This window comes from Sander vitreus, chromosome 2 (genome assembly GCF_031162955.1).
Source record: "Sander vitreus isolate 19-12246 chromosome 2, sanVit1, whole genome shotgun sequence".
Classification (NCBI taxonomy): Eukaryota; Metazoa; Chordata; class Actinopteri; order Perciformes; family Percidae; genus Sander; species Sander vitreus.
The window spans coordinates 38140543-38160677 of record NC_135856.1 but is presented as its reverse complement, the minus strand read 5'-3'; the positions used below and the strand labels follow the sequence as shown (position 1 = coordinate 38160677).

Genomic DNA, 20135 nt, shown 5'->3' with positions numbered 1-20135 from the left:
ATACCGGATAAGCGGATGAAGATGGATGGATGCATGGATGGTCTCTGCAGCACCACAATACTTCATTCAGAACGGTTTGACACATATTTTGCCTTTAACAAATATTGCGCCCCCCTGCGATTTGGATATTGCACTAGTCCATATTGCGATTTCGATAAAATTGCAATTAATTGTGCAGGCCTAAATCATAGTACGAGGTTTCCTGTATTTGCTGTACTCCTGTGGCCAATGTTTTATGAGTCATAATTATAACCTCCAATCCAATCTGACACACAGGCTCCCAGTGATGTGGGATGTTTAAAAGACAAGCTTTGTAAATGCCTGAAAGGTTAAATATTAAGAGCAGCGAAGCCCTTATCTGTATCCTTTTCTCTTTAGCTCCGTGGCGTGTTGTTGACTCATCTGTTTATTTATACAGCGGCTCAGATTGTAAGGACCGAGGACATCTGTTCCTACTTATAGCAGCATCTCTGCATATTTAATGTCTGATCCTCTTTTCTCGCACGCCTCGAGTTAGTTGTTTGCGTCAACTGAAAGAATATTGTTCATAGTTACACAAGTAGCATCTATTCACACCACAAAATCAAACAGGGCTGCTCAATAATAATGACTGTTTTATTTTGAGGGTAAACCCAAATTGGCTGAAGCAGAGAAGTAAAAAATAATCACGGGAAAGAAAATTCATAACTGTTTTTTTTTTTTTTTTTTTGCCTCCACTGTAAGGTCACTTTCTGTCTTGAGCTCCAGTAGTTTGTCAAGCCCACAGGAACACCTGAGGCACAGGATGGAGTTTCAGTCAGAAGCGGGGAAGTGGAGGGCATGGGAGCCGGTGATACGTGTTTGACTGTAATTGGCTTTGTTACAGACAGGGCTAAGTGGTGAGGGTGTAACATCGAGCTGTGCAGTTGTGGAACAGTCCCGACATTGACTCACGGAAAACAGTTTGAGGACAAACGACTTGCTTTTTTCAGGGAGGCAGATTTTGCAGGCTAAAAAAGACATTTGTATCCATTTCATTGCCTTTGATTCCTAGTCCGTGCTAATTATATTTGGACTCTGAAGAAGAAGCCGTCGCGTCGAGATATATCAGTGCTCACAGCAAATGAATACATTTGAACTGTGCTCCAGTGCTTTTCTGCACAAAGACTTTCTTCTTCCCATGTTCATTACAGTTTAAAGCAACAATCCAAATTGCATTTAGGCATGGGCCAGTATGAGATTCTGACGGTATGATAACCTTCAGCCAAAATATCATGGTTTCACGGTATTGCAATTGCAGCTTAAAAATTTACTATTTTGAAATGTCAGGGTAAAAAACAACTTGCTTTCCATTGAACACAATGTTATTTTATTTTTAAACACACTGCACAATGACAGGTACAGGGATTTCTAAACTGCACTTTCTGTCCTTGACGACTCATAAAATACAGCTCATACAGCAGGAACGGTATGACCAAGAAGATTAGTGTTTTGAAACTGTGACTTTTTCAAACCACGATATACCTTCAAACCAGTAACCAGCCCATGCCTATTTTGCATTAAGGCTTTGGTTATCACTCGGGGTACAACATAGAGCATGTATGCTCAGGTTCAACACAAGTAAAAGCTTTCTTCTTTTGTTCTCCTACATAAAGTATTTGTTGTCGCTGAAGAATGCACAACATGTTGCATAAAAGGCAGCTGGTTAAATAAGAAATGAAATGTGATGGACCACGGATGAAACTGCACAGAATGACACATTCAACAGAACTGCCAGCCACAATGTAGAGGAAGACACACTGCACTACACTGTCTCCTTGGGGGCAAAATTAAAGTTAAAATAATTGGGCATTACAGTACGACATGACGTCACCTGCCAACTTCACTATTTTCTCCTATTTTGTGTTTCTATTCACACTGAAGTGGAGGACATAATGAAACCCAGGAGTCGTGAAGCCGCTGAAGCTGTACGACAGAGGGGAGGACACATCTGCCTGTAAGAGCTGACCTCTGGTTTTAGAAACTCTACTGTGAACATTTGTTCTCCTTTACATAACTGTATAATGTATATCTTTGGATTTTGGACTTTTGGATGGACAAAAAGCTGCACTGTGTGTTTTACATGTGGCCCTCAGCTTTTGGGTATGTATGATTTTGTACGAGCTACACAATGGGCCTCATGCAGGAAGTGATATACAGATATCCACAATTAGGGCTGTGCAATTAATCAAAATGTAATCGCTCCCAATGGTCACAAAAACAGAATAATTGAGATAAATTTATTTAGCTCATTGCGTTTTGCAAGTAAACTCTTATTTTCTCTTGTGTTCTGAATGAAAAAATATTTAAATAAGAAAAGTATTAAGGCAAATTTCACAGTTGTGTTTTTTTTACTGTTGATTTATTTAACTTTTTCCACTGTTTTTTTTAAGTTCAATAATTGCCACATCTTTCCAGAAGTCAACGAGTAATCGTGTTCAATTATTGTGATTTCAACATTGACCGAAATAATCGTGATTATATTTTTTTCCATAATCGAGCAGCCCTATCCACAATGTGTTCCCTTTTTTGGTAGTACACACAGATTTCTGGGATTCTCCAGTGTTTCCTTATGTATGCTCTTCTCTTAGCTAAGAGAACATTTTGTGGAGACCAAGGGCAGATAACAAATTAATAACACTCAAAAAGCTTAAAGACTAAACTTTTGATGCTCACATTGATTTTACATTCATTCAGCTTAGGTGGTGCCCAAAACAGCTTGGCTGCTGCGTCTCAGCCTTGTAATGGTGGGGAAAACCCTGCACAGTCCACACATTGTCCAATAAAAGAAAACATTTATTTTTAATTTGAGGAACATAAAAAGCATCAATATCATATAATCAAATATAGATTATTATATGTTTTACATGTTTTATAATGAGTGTACTATCATCTCCTGTAATGCCAGAACTGATACTCTGGAAAATCACTACTGCAGGAGTTCTTCTTTACAGTCTTTTTTGGTGCCATCTCTCCACTTCTTGGGCATGTCAACACTGGCCCTTAAAAACTGCTGTGGCATGAAAAGATACAGCTACTGCTGAATGTTTCTCGCAAAATCTAGTCTAATATAATAATATAATTTTCACTTTCACCCAGGAAATGCGTGTTCGTTCCTCGGGAGTGTTTTTGCCAAACCATGATCTTTTTTCCTAAACTTAACTAGTCGTTTTGGTGCCTAAACTTATCTGCCGTCGCCGTAGGTGTATCCCTTCTAGCCACAACCCTGAAATGTGCAATGTGTACTACTGACAGCTAACATTTAAAATAGTTACTGCAGTCCAAATTCGAAATACTGGAGAGAGTCGTCTCCCCCGGCCCCTCCTCCCCAGACTCTATGTTCACGGAGGTTGTCAGACATTACTTCACAGCACAGCCGAGTAGCTAACGTTAGATGCTGGCGATGTTGACAGTCATAAAAGCCCGTGCTCACGCCGAGCTCTGTGCCCATCTGACAGACACACTTCCTAGGCGGTACGGAACAGCTAAAACCACCACAACCTCACCGTCCTCTCCACCCGACGGACAGACACACTTCCTCGGCTTAGAGTTACAGTAGGAACCGATAAAAATAACTAACACTACCTTTTTCACCCGACTGAAATACACACTTTATTGGCTTAGAATTACGGCAACAATCGCTAAACGCACTGCAAACTCACGGTCCTCTCTTCCCGATTTACAGCCCCCCCTCTCTTGGCTTAAAATAACTCACCGTTGTCGGCTACAGCCACTGAACAGGCTACACGTTGTAAACAGCCGTGGCCCGCTTGTCTGGTCCTCCAACTCGGGTATATAATTCAATGTGAGTAGCTAAACAAATGTTGAAATGACATAAAATGCCCGTCCCATATAGCCGTGATAAATTAGCCTGAAGCTAATGCTTACCTCTTCAGGAGGAAATTAGATAACTCTGCGTCTTTTTGGGCTCTAAGCTGTCTCCATCTTTCAAATACATCTCCAATTTTTACCCGGGGTTTGATACGTCTCTGGTCACGCAACTGTTAGAAACAAGCCATTTTTTTTAGGTTGGGTAGAATCTATCTCCGTTGATCCTGTTTGTTTGTTTGCTGCTTTCATGGCTGTACTAACGTTCCAGCTGTAGCGCGCTGGGTTTACATTTTTACAGGTATATCTGGCAACCCGACAGTTGATACCAACACACAGGCCAAAACACAGACAGACATTCAGTCACGGAACGCAAATGTCAAAAGGAGAAAATACTGGCATTAGCATTGTTGTCAGAAAATATAGTATTTCAACTTAGCATGTTTTCTTAATATCTGGTGAAACATTGGGGTAATTTTTGGATTTATTACAGTAAATATATTACATATTGGACCTTTAAATACTGGCGTTACCTAATAATCAAAGATTTATCATTCAACACACCTGGATAGGAGCAGATTCAGATGGTTAAGAACAGTGGCGCATCAGGAGTTGACATCTCTTATTTTTTCTCTTAACAGAAAAAAATACAAGAGAAATGCGGGAGAATGTTGCCGCATTAAGGCCCATTGCTACATACACAGGTAGGTACCACATTAGTATTGCTGTCTGACAGCCAGCCTTAGTGCAGCTGCTGTAAGGGATGTGATTGGGATATGTGCTCCACCTTCATGTTGAACTACCTGCTCTATGGAGTCTGCAGCTCATGTAAATGTGCTGCCACGCTGACAACACCACGATCTTCCCGTTCCTGACATTACAGAACATGAAAAGATCTCAGGCCAACAGGCATAGAGGCGAAGAAGAGAGGCCGCTCTGCAGCTCCAAAGTTTGCAGGTGCTTCAGTCCTGCAGCACAGGAAGCCTGGCTTCAGAAAAGGAAGGAGGAAGGCTGAAAATGCTTAACCTCTCCCACAACCTACAGCGCTACTCGAAAATTCTTCCCTCCGGTCAGAGATGCCCGTGCTCAACATGAACACCAAATTCAGTTACGACGCTGAAGTTGGCTTCCGATTCACAGCGTCCGATTCAGCAGGGGAACATAACGTCCATTGCTGAGTGACTGATCCTCTGACTCTATTGAAAGAGTGTTAGTCATTAAGGTAAATTATTGATTATGTCTAAAACACACTTTTAGATTTGTGAAAGCTTTATTGTCTTTATGAGAACGTAATGAAGGGCGATTTCACAGCTTTTTTCAAATGTAGACCACATTAGACCAGGTCCAGATCCAAAACCACTACACCTAGACTTGTCAAATCTGGACCAATTATCCCAGAGAGGCTAAAGATTCTTAAAAACACAGTTTCAGATTTGTGAAAGCTTTATTCTATTTGGGAAAATGTAATAAAAAGGAAGTTTCCCTGTTTTTCTCTTCATATGTAGACCACATTGGACCAGGTCCAGATCCAAAACCAAAACTAGTCCACTAGACCAAAGGTGCATGCATGTTTAGGTCTAAGGGTTAAGTTAAAGGTCTAGATTTAGTGTTTAACCGCTGTTGTTTAAAACATAGATGTGCGAAAATGCTTAGTGAGAGACAGATGTCTGGCAGCAGGTGACAATTTCATCAAAGTGTTCCTTTCTCTTTTGGACTCTCTCCCCTTTTCTCTCAATCTCGCGCGCGCGCGCGCGCGCACACACACACACACGCACACACACACACACACACACACACACATCTCAAAGGGCGCATCAGACAGGGATTTGGTACCCTGTGTACACAGCGCACATAAGGAATCCTCTGTGGATTGGCGTATATGGCCGGTGATGCTTAAAGTGGACATGAGAAGTCACTTACGCTGCTGTTATGGCCGGACCAGTGCACCATAGCCTGGTTGTGAGATGAATCCCCGGTCAAGGCGAACGTTGAACTGTTAAGTTTGAGCTCCTCGTGCCTCGGAGCGGCGGCTCTCCGCTCATCACCGCTCCAGCGCGGCACTCTGCGGCCAGCCGCCGGGTCTCGACTCTGGTCTGAACCGGGGGATCTGGTTTTCTCATCATCACTGTTCCTCCTGGCGCGCTTTCTGTACCGGGCGGCAGAAGTCAAGCCCTCACCAGCGCTGCCCTCCTGCTGACTTCTCATTTTTACATTGGAAACTTTCATATTTGCAAACTCGCGCGCCCCAATTTCACCTTTAGCATGCAGGTTGTCTGTATTCCGTTCCAGCCTCGGCTCCGTGCGTCCCGCCCGGTCTGGCGCGCACTCAGCGGAGCCAGCAGCGCAACGGAGCCGCCGACTTTCGGCACTTGCAGCCGCGGCTCTCCCTGCCCCGTGTCCGTGTCCTAAAACTTCTCCCTTTAATCCTGTTGCGGACTCACTTGTGTCGAATTTCAGCAGTAATTCTTGTGCTCGCCACTTATTCCCAGGCTGGCATGACCTGCAAGTTATCTCAGCTTTGGCGGCATGAAAGAAGCAGAGCATCATCAAAATCATAAACCAAAACGCACTGTGCCACTTCGGGCAAAATATGACCTCCCTCTCCATTGCTGGCGGCAGAGAAGGATGCTGAGGATGCAAGAAGTCCTTTCCCCCACTCTTCCGTCTGCCTTCCCGGGCTGTAAACTGCCGCTCGGCTGTGGAAGAGGAAGTGCTGCGCGAGTTGTGGCGTTGCTCAAATGCCGTGTTGTAAAAAGTGGTCCAAGTTGAAGGATTTGATCAAATGAAGCCCCGCGCGCATGGGGGAGGAGCTGAGGATCCAGACTGGGAGATGGAGGATAGCCTAATGTTGGACTGACTTTCCCCATATTTGTTATTTTCCACCATATGGTCGGCTATAATTAAAGCAGTCAGTAATATAGTCATTTTGTCCTGCTGCTCTTTTATTTCTCCCCACAGCCATATTTTCTCAGAAGCTATTCCTGGTCTAGGTTTTTTTTCTTCTTTCTCCTGATGCAGATTTTATCACCAGCCTTCCTTCAGGGAAAGTAAATCGCGTAATTTAGCAAATGAAACTGGATCATTTTACCTATTATGATCCTGTTTAGATTCAATCATTTTCGGTCTGAACAGGGCTTCCAGTTATTGGAACTTATTAACATGTTTCCAACTGAGTGCAGTGTCAGGGACGGTAGCTTCTATGACTTATTAAACAGCAATAAAGAATTCAACAGCCCACAAAGCAACATGAGGTGTTTGCACAACACACCTCTATCTGCATGTATTTTACTACTGATCTTGCATCGGATTGGGGCCAATGTGTTAAATGTAATTAACCCTTGACGTGTTGCCCTTGGGTCAAATATGACCCATTTTCGAAGTTTTTTCAAAGTTTTATGTCAGAAATATAAAGGGTTTCTTTTAACATATTGACCAAAATAACATGGATGCATGGATGTAAATTGTTCAACATTATTCGCAGATCAAATAAATGATTACTTTCATTTCATTTTGGGTGTTTTATTCAATTTTATAGCATTTGAAAAAAAAAAATTAAATGGTTTTAAAACAGTATCCTGACTCAAATTTGACGGTAACACTTTATAATAACCATCATTAATAGATGGTAAATTGAAAGTTAATTAATCTTTAGTTAATTGTCATTTAACTGTTAGCAAACAATTCAATTATAATTAATAATGTTTACTAATTATTAGTAGTGCTGTAAATTAACAGTTTATTGTAACACACATTATATCCCTCATATACTATATTAGGTATCGGTTAATGATTAAAAAATGTTGAATATGATGTATGTAGATAGATAGTTAATACTTTGTCAGTGGTTACTAGTTGGTTTGTAAACTGTCTGTAAACAGTGGCTGGATGGTTATTATAAAGTTGCAACATATAAAATGATCATATATATATATATATATATAAACTTAGCACAAAAGTAAGGAAATTTGTGTTTGGTAGATTATTTCTCTGTGGTAACAATGCTTTTTGGCAATAAATCTTATACCGTTGGAAAGCCTGTTTAGTTCCTTTCAAATGGTGTCCCATTTGAAAGGAACATGCATTTGTGGGATGAGCAGCAGAGCTGAGTATGTGGGTTGCGCCCATGAACAATTTGCCAAAACTTCTCTGTCAATGCCAAACAGCTTTTCTTTGCTGTTGCTATTGACTCTTGTTTTGAGCTTCTGGTACCCCCCGGTGCTGACAATCAGGTGCCTGATTCTGCAACCAGTGGCTATACCATATCTCCACAGTCTGGGACCGAACTCTATCCTCCAAGATGACAACGCTCGCCCCCACAGGGCGGGGTTTATCAGAGACTACCTCCAGAATGTGGGAGTGGAGAGGATGTAATGGCCTGCCAGCAGTCCTGACCTCAACCCCATTCAACACTTGTGGGATCAGCTTGGGCGTGCTGTTGGTGCCAGAGTGACCAACACAACCACGTTGGCTGACCTGCGACAAATTCTGGTTGAAGAATGGGATGCCATCCCACAGCAGTGTGTGACCAGGCTGGTGACCAGCATGAGGAGGAGGTGCCAGGCTGTTGTGGCTGTGTATGGTTCTTCCACACGCTACTGAGGCTCCTGTTTGTGAAATGAATCAATTGCCAATATGTCTTGTTTCTTCAAACTTCAATCATCCAATCCACCAAACACCAAACGAGTCAATGGCAGAATAATCTGTTTGGCATCGGCAGAGAAGATTTGGCAAATTATTCATGGGCGCAACCCACATAGTCATCACTGCTGCTCATCCCACAAATGCATGTTCCTTACAAATGGGACACCATTTGAACTGAACTAAACAGACTTTCCAACGGTATAAGATTTATTGCCAAAAAGCATTGTTACCACAGAGAAATAATCTACCAAACACAAATTTCTTTACTTTTTGTGCTAAGTATGTATATATATATATATACAATATAATTATTTTATATGTTGCAACTTTATAATAACCATCCAGCCACTGTTTACAGACAGTTTACAAACCAACTAGTAACCACTGACAAAGTATTAACTATCTAAATAATGTTTATAGATGTTTTACAAAGTATTTATTAACTATTTAACAAGGTATTATAGTCATCTGTTGCAACTTTATAATAACCATCCAGACACTGTTTATAGACGGTTTACAAACCAACTAGTAACCCTCAACAACGTGTTAGGAATATCTGGTCATCTATCGATGTAATGTTTATAGATGATTTATAAAATGGTTTCTTAAAGGTTTACAAACATTTTTTAATCATTAACCGATACCTAATATAGTATATGAGGGATATAATGTGTGTTACAATAAACTGTTAATTTACAGCACTACTAATAATTAGTAAACATTATTAATTATAATTGAATTGTTTGCTAACAGTTAAATGACAATTAACTAAAGATTAATTAACTGTCAATTTACCATCTATTAATGATGGTTATTATAAAGTGTTACCAAATGAGGTAATATGTCATATAAATTAGGTTTATTGACCATGGATAAAAAAGTATCTAAAAAAGCGACAAAAACTTTTTTTAAAAAGCGGCATAAAAAAAGTTAGTTTCATTTTGACCCGGAAACAAGTTTATGGTCGATGTGAAGGCAACCCAAGGGTTAAGTTCTGACTTTAAACTTTAATGTCAGAATGCAAACACAATAAATGCAAAGCCAGTGTACCATCCTGGAGTACGGAAGAGGATTAGGGCTGCACATGTAAAAAAAAGTATTTGAGTTCTGAGTTTAAATTGTCTATATATATTGTCTATATGTAACTTTGTAGTCTATATCCTTGACGTTCCACTTCCGGGATTGCTCCGGTGCCACAAGAAATTCTGCTGGATGCAGAATTTCGCCGGATGTCCGTCACCTTCCTCTGTCTCTGTGTTGGCGTTCTGGTGGATTTGTGAGGACTGTGGTTAACTGCTCCTCAGATCTCTGCAGGGTAAATCCAGACAGCTAGCTAGACTATCTGTCCAATCGGAGTTTTCTGTTGCACGACTAAAACTACTTTTGAACGTCCACATGTTCCACCAAAACAAGTTCCTTCCTGCTATTTAGCAGCGGCTCTGTGACGATTGTGATTGGTTTAAAGAAATGCCAATAAACCAGAGCACGTTTTTCTCACATCCCGGAATGCTGTGTGGACTAGCCAGACCTTCCTTCGCAGCGCTGTGGAGGAAGGTCTGGCAATGCAAGACTGAGTGTAAGTGGTGGAAACAAGCAGCCGGAAGTTGATCTCTGTGATATCAGTCCCGCAGCTCTCTAACGACTGGAGGTCATGGTGATTGCTGATGAGCACAAAGAGATATACAAATGGTCACAACTACTACACCAGCTGGCTGCTTTCTAGTTCACAGCCACGGATGCTGCAGAGAGGGAATGAAATGGGCAGATTGTGCCTCGAGAGGTGATTCATTTCAAAACTATCTATAGGCTATATTACAAATTAACATTCAAAAGTAAAGGATTATAGAAATAGAGTGGCATACATCCTGTTAAAAGCTGCTTGGACAAATGTTTCCTGTTAACACATGTGCTGACTACAAACACGCTGGTTTTAAGACATATATACATATGTTTGTATAATGACCCATCTGTGGGGATTACAGCTCAATACTGCTCATTCTGCCACAGCCATTCTCCCTCTGTTGTTCCAGCGTGGATCAGTTTCCTGAGGGTGAATCTACCATGATCCTACCTTTTCATCTCCACGTGACTCATAATGAGCTCATTTCATTGTAAGCATGTTATTAATTAACATGAGACCATATGAATTACATGAAAATTAGGTTATTAATGGAGAAAAATGCATTCTGTTGCTTTGAAAATGTTTGGTTTTTGTAATTGGTGTTTTATTATTATGTGCATTAAAAAAGTCAGAAACACATTTGTTTGTGTGTTTAAAGGGTCAGTTCACCCACGTCAAACCCAAAGTGAGCACTACAAATTATATTCCATTGATTTCCACCAAATTGGGGCGGCAGCAGAAATCTCCAGGGTGATCCTGTTGTTTTTAATAGCTAGAGAGATATCCTTGGTGCTACACCTAACCTATTACTGGGGAGGTTTCAGCCAGCGGCAACCATGTAAATGTATTGACTTTTATGTTCAGTGGCAATGCAGGAAGTACTGTCCTTTTTGTAAGTATAAGGGTGTAACAACATTGGTAATTAGGTCTGCGAATAACGATTATTTTCTCGATTAATGGATTAGGTGTTTGTTCTGTAAAATGTCAGATCAGATCAGCCCAAAAGCCCAAGATGACGTCCTCAAATGTTGTTCTTATTCAGTTTACTGTCACATAGGAGTGAAAACTAGAAAATATTCCCATTTAAGAAGCTGGAATCAGAGAATTGTTACCTTTTTGTTTTCAAAAAACAAATGACTCAAACCAATTAATCGATTATCAAAATAGTTGGCGATTCATTTAAGTGTTGACAAATAATGGATTCATCTTTGCAGCTCTATTGTTAATATAAAAATATTAATTATAGCCACATTACAGCCAATTAATAGTTTTCTAACCCTATCCATTCCTTAACTTAGTTTATTTGCCATAACCACAGTATTTCCTGAACCTACACCATACCCTGGATGTAAAGATATTGTAGAAAGAAAGAGTTTTAAAAATGTTTCCACTGAACCTGAAAAAAAAAAGATGCATTGAGGTTAATGTGAGATTTTGACGGAATCATCCAATATTGACGTTTTTGTCTGGAGATAAAATTGCGTTGCCAACAATTTACTGTTTAAACCCCATTTAATGTTCTCCAGTCTGACTTCTCATACCAGTCACACCTAAGCATGGGCTGGTTACCGGTTTCAAGGTATATCGCGATTTGTAAAAAGTGAGGGTTTCAAAACCACTAAACTTTTTTTTGTGTTCAATGGAGCAATACATTCTTGTTTTTTTACCCAGACATTTCAAAATAATACATTTTAAAGCTGTAATTGCAATACCGCACTACTGTGAAACTGTGATATTTTGGCTGAAGGTTATCATGCCGTCAGAATCTCATACCGGCCCACGCCTATAGTCATACCTCAGTGCTGGTTGTTGTAACCAGTGCCCTAGTCTCGCTTTGCCAGACCTTCCTCCACAGCGCTGTAGAGGAGGGTCTGACTAGTCCATTCCTGGATGGGAGAAGACATGCATCTGGTTTATTGGCATTTCTTTAAACCAATCACAATTGTCTTGGGCGGCGCTAAACTCTGCAAAGAGCTGCTGTAAAATAGTCTCGGGAAGGAACTTGTTTTGGTGGAACATGTGTACGTTCAAAAGTAGTTTTAGTCGTGCAACAGAAAACTCAGATTGGACAGATACACATACGTCTGAGACATTATACCTGGCCCTGACAAAAACAAAACACAAAGTCAAAACTAACATTCAAAACTATCATAACGTTGGTACACACAGCCCTGATCCAATCCAGCTTACTGTAATATATTTGGTTTGGGCTGGAACTGAGACCTGTGAAGATCTCTATTCTACAGTCTCCTGCATCACACTGTTACAGCTACGTAGAGCAACATCAGTATCTGCATGGCTACTAGAGTTAAGAGTTTTTTTTTTTATAATGTGGGTGAAACGAGCCTTTAAATTACACTCTTTAAGTGAAGTCTGATTACACCCTCCCTTCTTTTTTTGGGAGCGATCCTCCCCAGCCATGTCCTGTCTGAGACATTAGAGATGATAAGTGTTGCCTCTCCTCATGGCACACAGCATTAAGCAGACATATTGTATTGGATTAATGGTGCCGCAATGGACAGGGACCACATGGCTCGCAGACACTTATCAACCAGTTCTGTGGTGTGTGTGTGTGTGTGTGTGTGTGTGTGTGTGTGTGTGTGTGTGTGTGTGTGTGTGTGTACGTGCATGTGTCTCACACTGCATCAACTTCAGTCCCCGCATGGGCTCACCATCCATTCAAAGGGAATCAATGTCCTGCCAATAGCCGAAATGGATTTTTGAGGATGTTGCAGAAGGCAATAGGCAGGCCTGAGCTGTCTGATTTGTATGTAGCCCCTCGCACAACGAATCCACAACAGAAATCAATTCCTCAGAAATCAGAGGAAAATGTTCTTTTATGCAAAAAGTGAGGGCAAAGAATATGACCTCTGACTTCACAGAAACTAAAGATATGTAGTAAAGAGAGCATGACTCAAAGCCGTGCTTAAATGCTGGGATGCGGCGTGGAGCGGCTAGTGGAATATCAAGCATTGACTTGAATGGCCGCGTTTGCTCGCGGGGGTCACGGCGCCTCCGGAACGCAGCACAATCGCATCCTGGTGGAAAATAAGGGTTACTCCAATTCTCCACTGGGCATGTCTGTGCTGCGTTCCGGTTTTGCTTCGTCCTCTGCCACGCGCCATACCACACCGGGAGCGCCCCAGAAGGGACTCTAGTAGTAGCTTCCACTCCAAGCACTCCTGCGTCTTCTCTTTTCTGGCGTTGTCCTTAAAAAAAAAAGATCTGTGATGTCGTATTATGTTTTTCAACCTCCAAGGTGAGTCTCTCGTTGTCCATGGTGTTGTAGAGGAGACATAAATGACATGGGGGGTGGTTTGGTAAACTGACTGGATAGACTTGCTGTTTCACTTCCTGCCCGCCTATCCAAACACCCCGCGGCTCGCGTGAAAATAGACCTGGCGCTTATCTTTAGCGGAGCGGAGAGCCGCTTCACGCACGCTTCTGGGACGCACCGTGGCGCGGCTGGTGGGGTATCAAGCAATGACTTGAATGGCAGCGATTGCTTGCGGGGGTTGCGGCTTCTCCAGAATGCAGCGCATACACACCCGGTGGAAAATAGGGGTTAGTCCAGTTATGAACGACAAATAGTGTCAAATAGTGTAATGATGTGATATATGATTGGTAGGTTTCCACAGGGTGCTTATTTTGAAAATTGACTAGATGCTCTAGCCCAGCGGTTCCCAACCTTTTTGGTCCAGGTACCCCCACAGCCCTGTCAGATGAACTCACGTACCCCTTCATCAATTCCCAATGTATGTTCCACATGTATAAAACTATTTATTATATAATACATATTGTCAAGTTTTCATGAAATTGAACTATCAATATTAAGGTTTGGTTGGTCAGCAATACTACTACTAGCCTGCTAGGCTACTGCTACTACTACTTAGGCCGGTTACACACTGGATGCGTCGCGCGAGCGTGTCAGCCGCGTGGCGTGTTTATATTTCGGCTCCCATGTTAACAGGTTAGAGCTTACACACTTTACATGCCTGTGTGAGACGCGTGCCTGCTAGAAATAGAACCGACGCCTATTTTTCACGTAAGACGCGAGCGTGTTGGAAACATTTTCAGGCAAAATAGAATAGGAAAATATGTTTATATGTCATTTAGACACAAAAGCATATGAATAAATGACATCTTGATGTTTGAAAGTCTCTAGGTGTCATGAATCCCGCTGTCTGAGTCTGTTTTCTGCCTGAGTTGCCTGTATTCTGTCCTGGAGTCTGTTTTCCTGAGTTTTCTGAATGCACCCTGTTTGGTTGCCTGGTGACAAAGCAAGGCGGGAGATCTCTCAACTACCCACACCTGCATCTCATCAGCTACCTGCACACCTGGTCCTGATCATCACCTCTCCACTTCCTAAGCCCTGACCTGACATCCATTCCCTGCTGGATCGTTAGCCATCAACAGTATGTTGTGCCTGCGTATCAGCCTCAGTTTACTAATAGTTAGTTTGGCTGTTCTGTTATTTTTGCTCATTGTGAACTTACCTTCGTTTCCTCTGTCTGCAGTTACTCTCCCGGGATATTCACTCCACCTCTGCCTGGTCATCTGTTGCTTCAGAAACAACATTGGATCTGCTCATTCCCTCCCACCTACTCACCTCTACTGCCTGCTCCATCACCTGGATTCTCCTGCTTCCACATTTAAGTCTTAATAAATACTCACCTTTATTCAACTCACCTTGTCCTGGTCTGCTTCTGGGTTCCGCTCTAGTGAAACGTGACACTAGGTTTTGACATCAATGTAGATACGTCGAAATGTTGAATTTACAGCAGTAGATCTCGACCAATCTTTCCACGTACCCCCTGGCAACAGCAGAAGTTCATCACATCTGTTCCACTTCCTGCCCGCCCCGTGGCTCCGATTAAAAATAGACCTGGCGCATATTTTTAGCGGAGCAGAGTGGAGAGCCGCTTCTGGGATGTGCTGTGTTTCAGCTGCGATTGCTGCTGGTGGCTGCAACCCAGTGCAGACGCACCTGGTGGAAATTAGGGGTTACAGTTGGTCTTTATTAGGGATGTCCCGATCACAGTGTCGGATTGGAGCTGATTTTGGCATTTTTTTAACTGATTGGGGATCAGCATTCACCCCAATTACCTTACTCCGATCATGTACATCAGCTTTAGTGATTTTAGAGCGTTTTCAAACCAAGATGGTACGCGGCCACTAACCAGTGTCCGTCCTGAGAGTGTCTCGTAGCTTGCATCCCTCGGCAACGAGTAAAAAAGTCTTTCTTATGAGCTATGAGACGCTGAGTGAGCAGGTACGAGTAGTAAGTTGCCGTCTATGGAAAAAGAGCAAAGCAAAACCGCTGTTGGGGCTAAAAATAGAAAAAGAAAGAGGGAAAAGGAGATGGCATGTCCAGGGATGCAACAGCAGTTAAATAAGTGGATGGTGAGAGGCAACAGGTAGGATTTAAAGTGTGACGTCTGTGCTTGGAGGCTTGCAAATATTAATGTTAACACACTAGCTAGCGTTTGCTAACACTGGGAATGTAGCAGCCAAATGGGGGTTCACCATGGAATCATGCATAGATTTGCTACCAAACTTGGAGGCTTGCAAATATTCATGTTAACAGACTGGCTAGTGTTTGCTAACACTAGCAGCTAAAGTGGGTTTACGGCTAGCTTACAATATGCAAAACCGAGGTTGCAGGAGACGTCTCTTACGTTCTAAACCAGCCTCTGGAGACTCGACCAGCTGAGTTGCAGCGCGACCATCAGCTGGTTTGAGTCCAGCTGAGACTTTGTTCGAGACGATCGCTGTGTCTCTCCATGTTTCAGGCCCTGGCACTAGCTAGCTGTGAGGGACAGTGACTCGCTTCAGTTAGGAGGGCAACACGCGTTTTGCTCGTTTCGTGTTGTTGGCGACATCTGTTGTTGTGGGTGTATTAATTAAAAGTCTAGACCCCGACTATAAGACGACCCCACTTTTTCAGACGTATTTCCAGCAAAAAAAAAAAAAAACGTCTTTTATTCGGACCAATACGATAATTGCATGCTTGCAATGCAACGCGTGTTTATTGACATTTTAAAAAGTGCTATTAAAGTCTGTAGTTTATCTGGCTTTTCAGATAAACCATATACAGTGGGGAGAACAAGTATTTGATACACTGCCGATTTTGCAAGTTTTCCCACTTACAAAGCATGTAGAGGTCTGTAATTTTTATCATAGGTACACTTCAACTGTGAGAGACGGAATCTAAAACAAAAATCCAGAAAATCACATTGTATGATTTTTAAATAATTAATTAGCATTTTATTGCATGACATAAGTATTTGATCACCTACCAACCAGTAAGAATTCCGGTTAGTTTTTCCTTTAAGAAGCCCTCCTGTTCTCCACTCATTACCTGTATTAACTGCACCTGTTTGAACTTGTTACCTGTATAAAAGACACCTGTCCACACACTCAATCAAACAGACTCCAACCTCTCCACAATGGCCAAGACCAGAGAGCTGTGTAAGGACATCAGGGATAAAATTGTAGACCTGCACAAGGCTGGGATGGGCTACAGGACAATAGGCAAGCAGCTTGGTGAGAAGGCAACAACTGTTGGCGCAATTATTAGAAAATGGAAGAAGTTCAAAATGACGGTCAATCTCCCTCGGTCTGGGGCTCCATGCAAGATCTCACCTCGTGGGGCATCAATGATAATGAGGAAGGTGAGGGATCAGCCCAGAACTACACGGCAGGACCTGGTCAATGACCTGAAGAGAGCTGGGACCACAGTCTCAAAGAAAACCATTAGTAACACACTACGCCGTCATGGATTAAAATCCTGCAGCGCACGCAAGGTCCCCCTGCTCAAGCCAGCGCATGTCCAGGCCCGTCTGAAGTTTGCCAATGACCATCTGGATGATCCAGAGGAGGAATGGGAGAAGGTCATGTGGTCTGATGAGACAAAAATAGAGCAAAACTCCACTCGCCGTGTTTGGAGGAAGAGTGTTTGGAGCCAGTCTCCAGACCTGAACCCAGTAGAAAATCTTTGGAGGGAGCTGAAAGTCCGTATTGCCCAGCGACAGCCCCGAAACCTGAAGGATCTGGAGAAGGTCTGTATGGAGGAGTGGGCCAATATCCCTGCTGCAGTGTGTGCTAACCTGGTCAAGAACTACAGGAAACGTATGATCTCTGTAATTGCAAACAAAGGTTTCTGTTCCAAATATTAAGTTCTGCTTTTCTGATGTATCAAATACTTATGTCATGCAATAAAATGCAAATGAATTACTTAAAAATCATACAATGTGATTTTCTGGATTTTTGTTTTAGATTCCGTCTCTCACAGTTGAAGAGTACCTATGATAACAATTACAGACCTCTACATGCTTTGTAAGTGGGAAAACCTGCAAAATCGGCAGTGTATCAAATACTTGTTCTCCCCACTGTATGTAAAACAAACATTACCCTCTAAACCAAGCGTCCGTAAGAAGAAAAAGGTCATCCTTTTCCTTTCTTTTAATGCCGCTTCTTATTAATATTTCAGTCAGTCGCTCGTACCATGTCACTGACTCACAAAGTCTTTTCACAACTTTTACAACATTGTTTCCCCTCCCATGCTCAGCTCCCAGGGTTACTGTCAGCAGACAAAAGCTTTAGAGCATTAACACAAACAAGAGTTTGACTCAGTGGAACAAACAGCAATGTCTTTTTTTTTTTTACCGAACCAAAACATTCCTCCTGTGTAACAAGAGAGCCAGAGACAAAAGAAGCCCGATAAATGTAGGCCCAAAGCTTGTGTTTAAAAGGCTCTAGGTGAACAAGGAAGAGTTGAAAAGAGGAAGGAAGCAGGTGTGATTCTAGGATCAGACTTTTAGGGGGGCTCAGCCCCTAATGAGATTGTGACACTGATACAGTGTCTTGCAATAGTGTTAACCCCACCCTGCTAAATCAGTACTTTCACTGGATAACAATGCATACATGTATTTATTATTATAACAGAGGATAAATGCAAAATTTTGAACAAAAAAACTACGAAATCAAGAATACCAGAATCAAATAAAATGATAATGAGGTGTAAATAATAAATAAATGAAAAATAAACTTTCTTTGATTGGGTTACAGGTGTATAGCATTGGCGACAGCGGCACAGGATATTAAACCGGTTTTCTTTGGACCTGTACTTGTTTGCCCTCTAACAGACAAGTTCACAAACTCTAGCACTAAAAACATTTTTTTTTTTTTATTGTTTTTTGTTATTATAATTTTTAGGGGGGCTGAGATGAAATTTAGGGGGGCTTGAGCCTAAAATCGCCACTGGAAGGAAGTAACAAACGAAGCCAAAGCAAGAAAGAAGGGATGGGGGGTGTCTCTGAATGGCTGAATCTTTGCCTGTGTTCAACTCCAATGAAAAGTTACTCCAGATAAATAAGTACCCCAGTAACATAATACTTTATTGGTATTCACTCATAGCAGGGAGCAGACATGGGGTCAGGAGCAATCAGTTTGCCATGGACTCGTGGAGAGGGGTTCAACATCTGAGTTCAGCATCTTTCAATTTCCAACACTTTTTGGCATGTTTGTGTCTCAGCCTGCCATTAATTGCAAAACCGTCCACCCATAACAATGTGAGCTTGTGAGATACAGTCTGCAGCCTAAATCATGGCCAATCCTTCACAAGGCAAAAAAAGAAATAGACCAGTGGTTACGTAGGATTCCATTTCCAATTCATGAATTGAATTTCAAGCAGTGTCCTAAATTGCTGCTCTGTATTGTCATGGCATTTGAAAAGCAGTAATTGGATAATCCATTTAAAGATACTGATGAAACCCCTAATTTGTGGCAGTGAAGTATCTCCCGAATGAATGTAGATCAGAATCAGAATACTTTAATGATCCCCTCAGAGAATTATGTAGTTGCACACAGTCACATTCAAGGTAAAATAAGAGTAAGAAAAGAGCAAGTCAATAAGTGTATACAGTAAATAAGTAACATATCTACAATAAGACATAAATAAAAATGTTAAGTATTTACAGACATAAATAAAAACGTTAAATAGAAGTACGTGAGATTAGGTTACAAGTCAGATTAGGTAATGGATTGTACAAATTCTATTGTAGTGCACTGTACAGTACAAATACAAGTAACAGCAGTAAATAAATAAATAACATATATATAACTATTGTAGGAATGATTGTACATAATTGTCCAAGAATATTGCAATGTGATGTGGGGATGCGTGCTGTGAGACCAGTTTTAACTCGAAGCGTGGGTTTGATGGACACAGGCAGGAACGACCTCCAGGCAGGAACGACCTCCTGTGGCGCTCTGTGATGCATTGTGGGTGTCTGAGCCTGTCGCTGAAGGTGCTCCTCAGACTGACCAGTGTGTTATGGAGTGGGTGGGAGGAGTTGTCCAGGATGGAGTGTACTTTGGACAGCATCCTCCTCTCTGACACTCACTTTAAGGAGTCCAACTCCACACCAACAACATCACTGTCTGTTGGTGTCTGCCACTCTCAGCCTGCTGCCCCAGCATGCAACAGCATACAGGAGAGCACTAGCCACCACAGACTCATAAAACATCCTCAGCATCTTCTGATAGATGTTGAAGGACCTTAGCCTCCTCAAAAAATAGAGGTGACTCTGACCCTTCTTGTAAAGTACTAACAGGAAATAGTAATACTGTCATCTTTAACAAAATGTACAGCAACCTTGACAGTATCACTCTAGCTGCGCAGTGTGAGAAACTCCTCCTGTCCAGCACTTCTACACAGAGATTTCAAGTGCACTTCTATAGAGATTACTTAGCAAAGAGTGGCTCTTATTTATTCCCCTCACACTGGACTTTATCTTAGAGCAGTTTATGCCCCACTGCCCAGTTTCCAATGGCACTTTTGGGGCCAAGTCTCAATCCGAATTGCACTCTCCTTAATTCACTTAATTCAAATATAAAAGCCACACATTGATATTTACTTCCAGCGTAGCTAATAGTCCCATGCAGCAACTACTGTGGCTTGTTGACATTGTAATTGTCAGTGAACAACAGAGGAAGGAGGGATTTCTCTGTCTATTGAAGGAGA

At 41.9% G+C, this 20135-nt stretch overlaps 1 protein-coding gene across 1 annotated transcript in view; it reads right to left on the bottom strand.

Annotated features, from left to right (window-relative positions):
• sorcs1 (sortilin-related VPS10 domain containing receptor 1) overlaps positions 1-6453 on the bottom strand; it is a 237437-nt gene extending 230984 nt beyond the window's left edge. Inside the window, exon 1 of the mRNA XM_078267920.1 lies at positions 5767-6453. Coding sequence (XP_078124046.1) covers positions 5767-6453 — 687 coding nt within the window. The remainder of the gene's footprint in view (positions 1-5766) is intronic.
• Positions 6454-20135: the final 13682 nt, after the last annotated feature.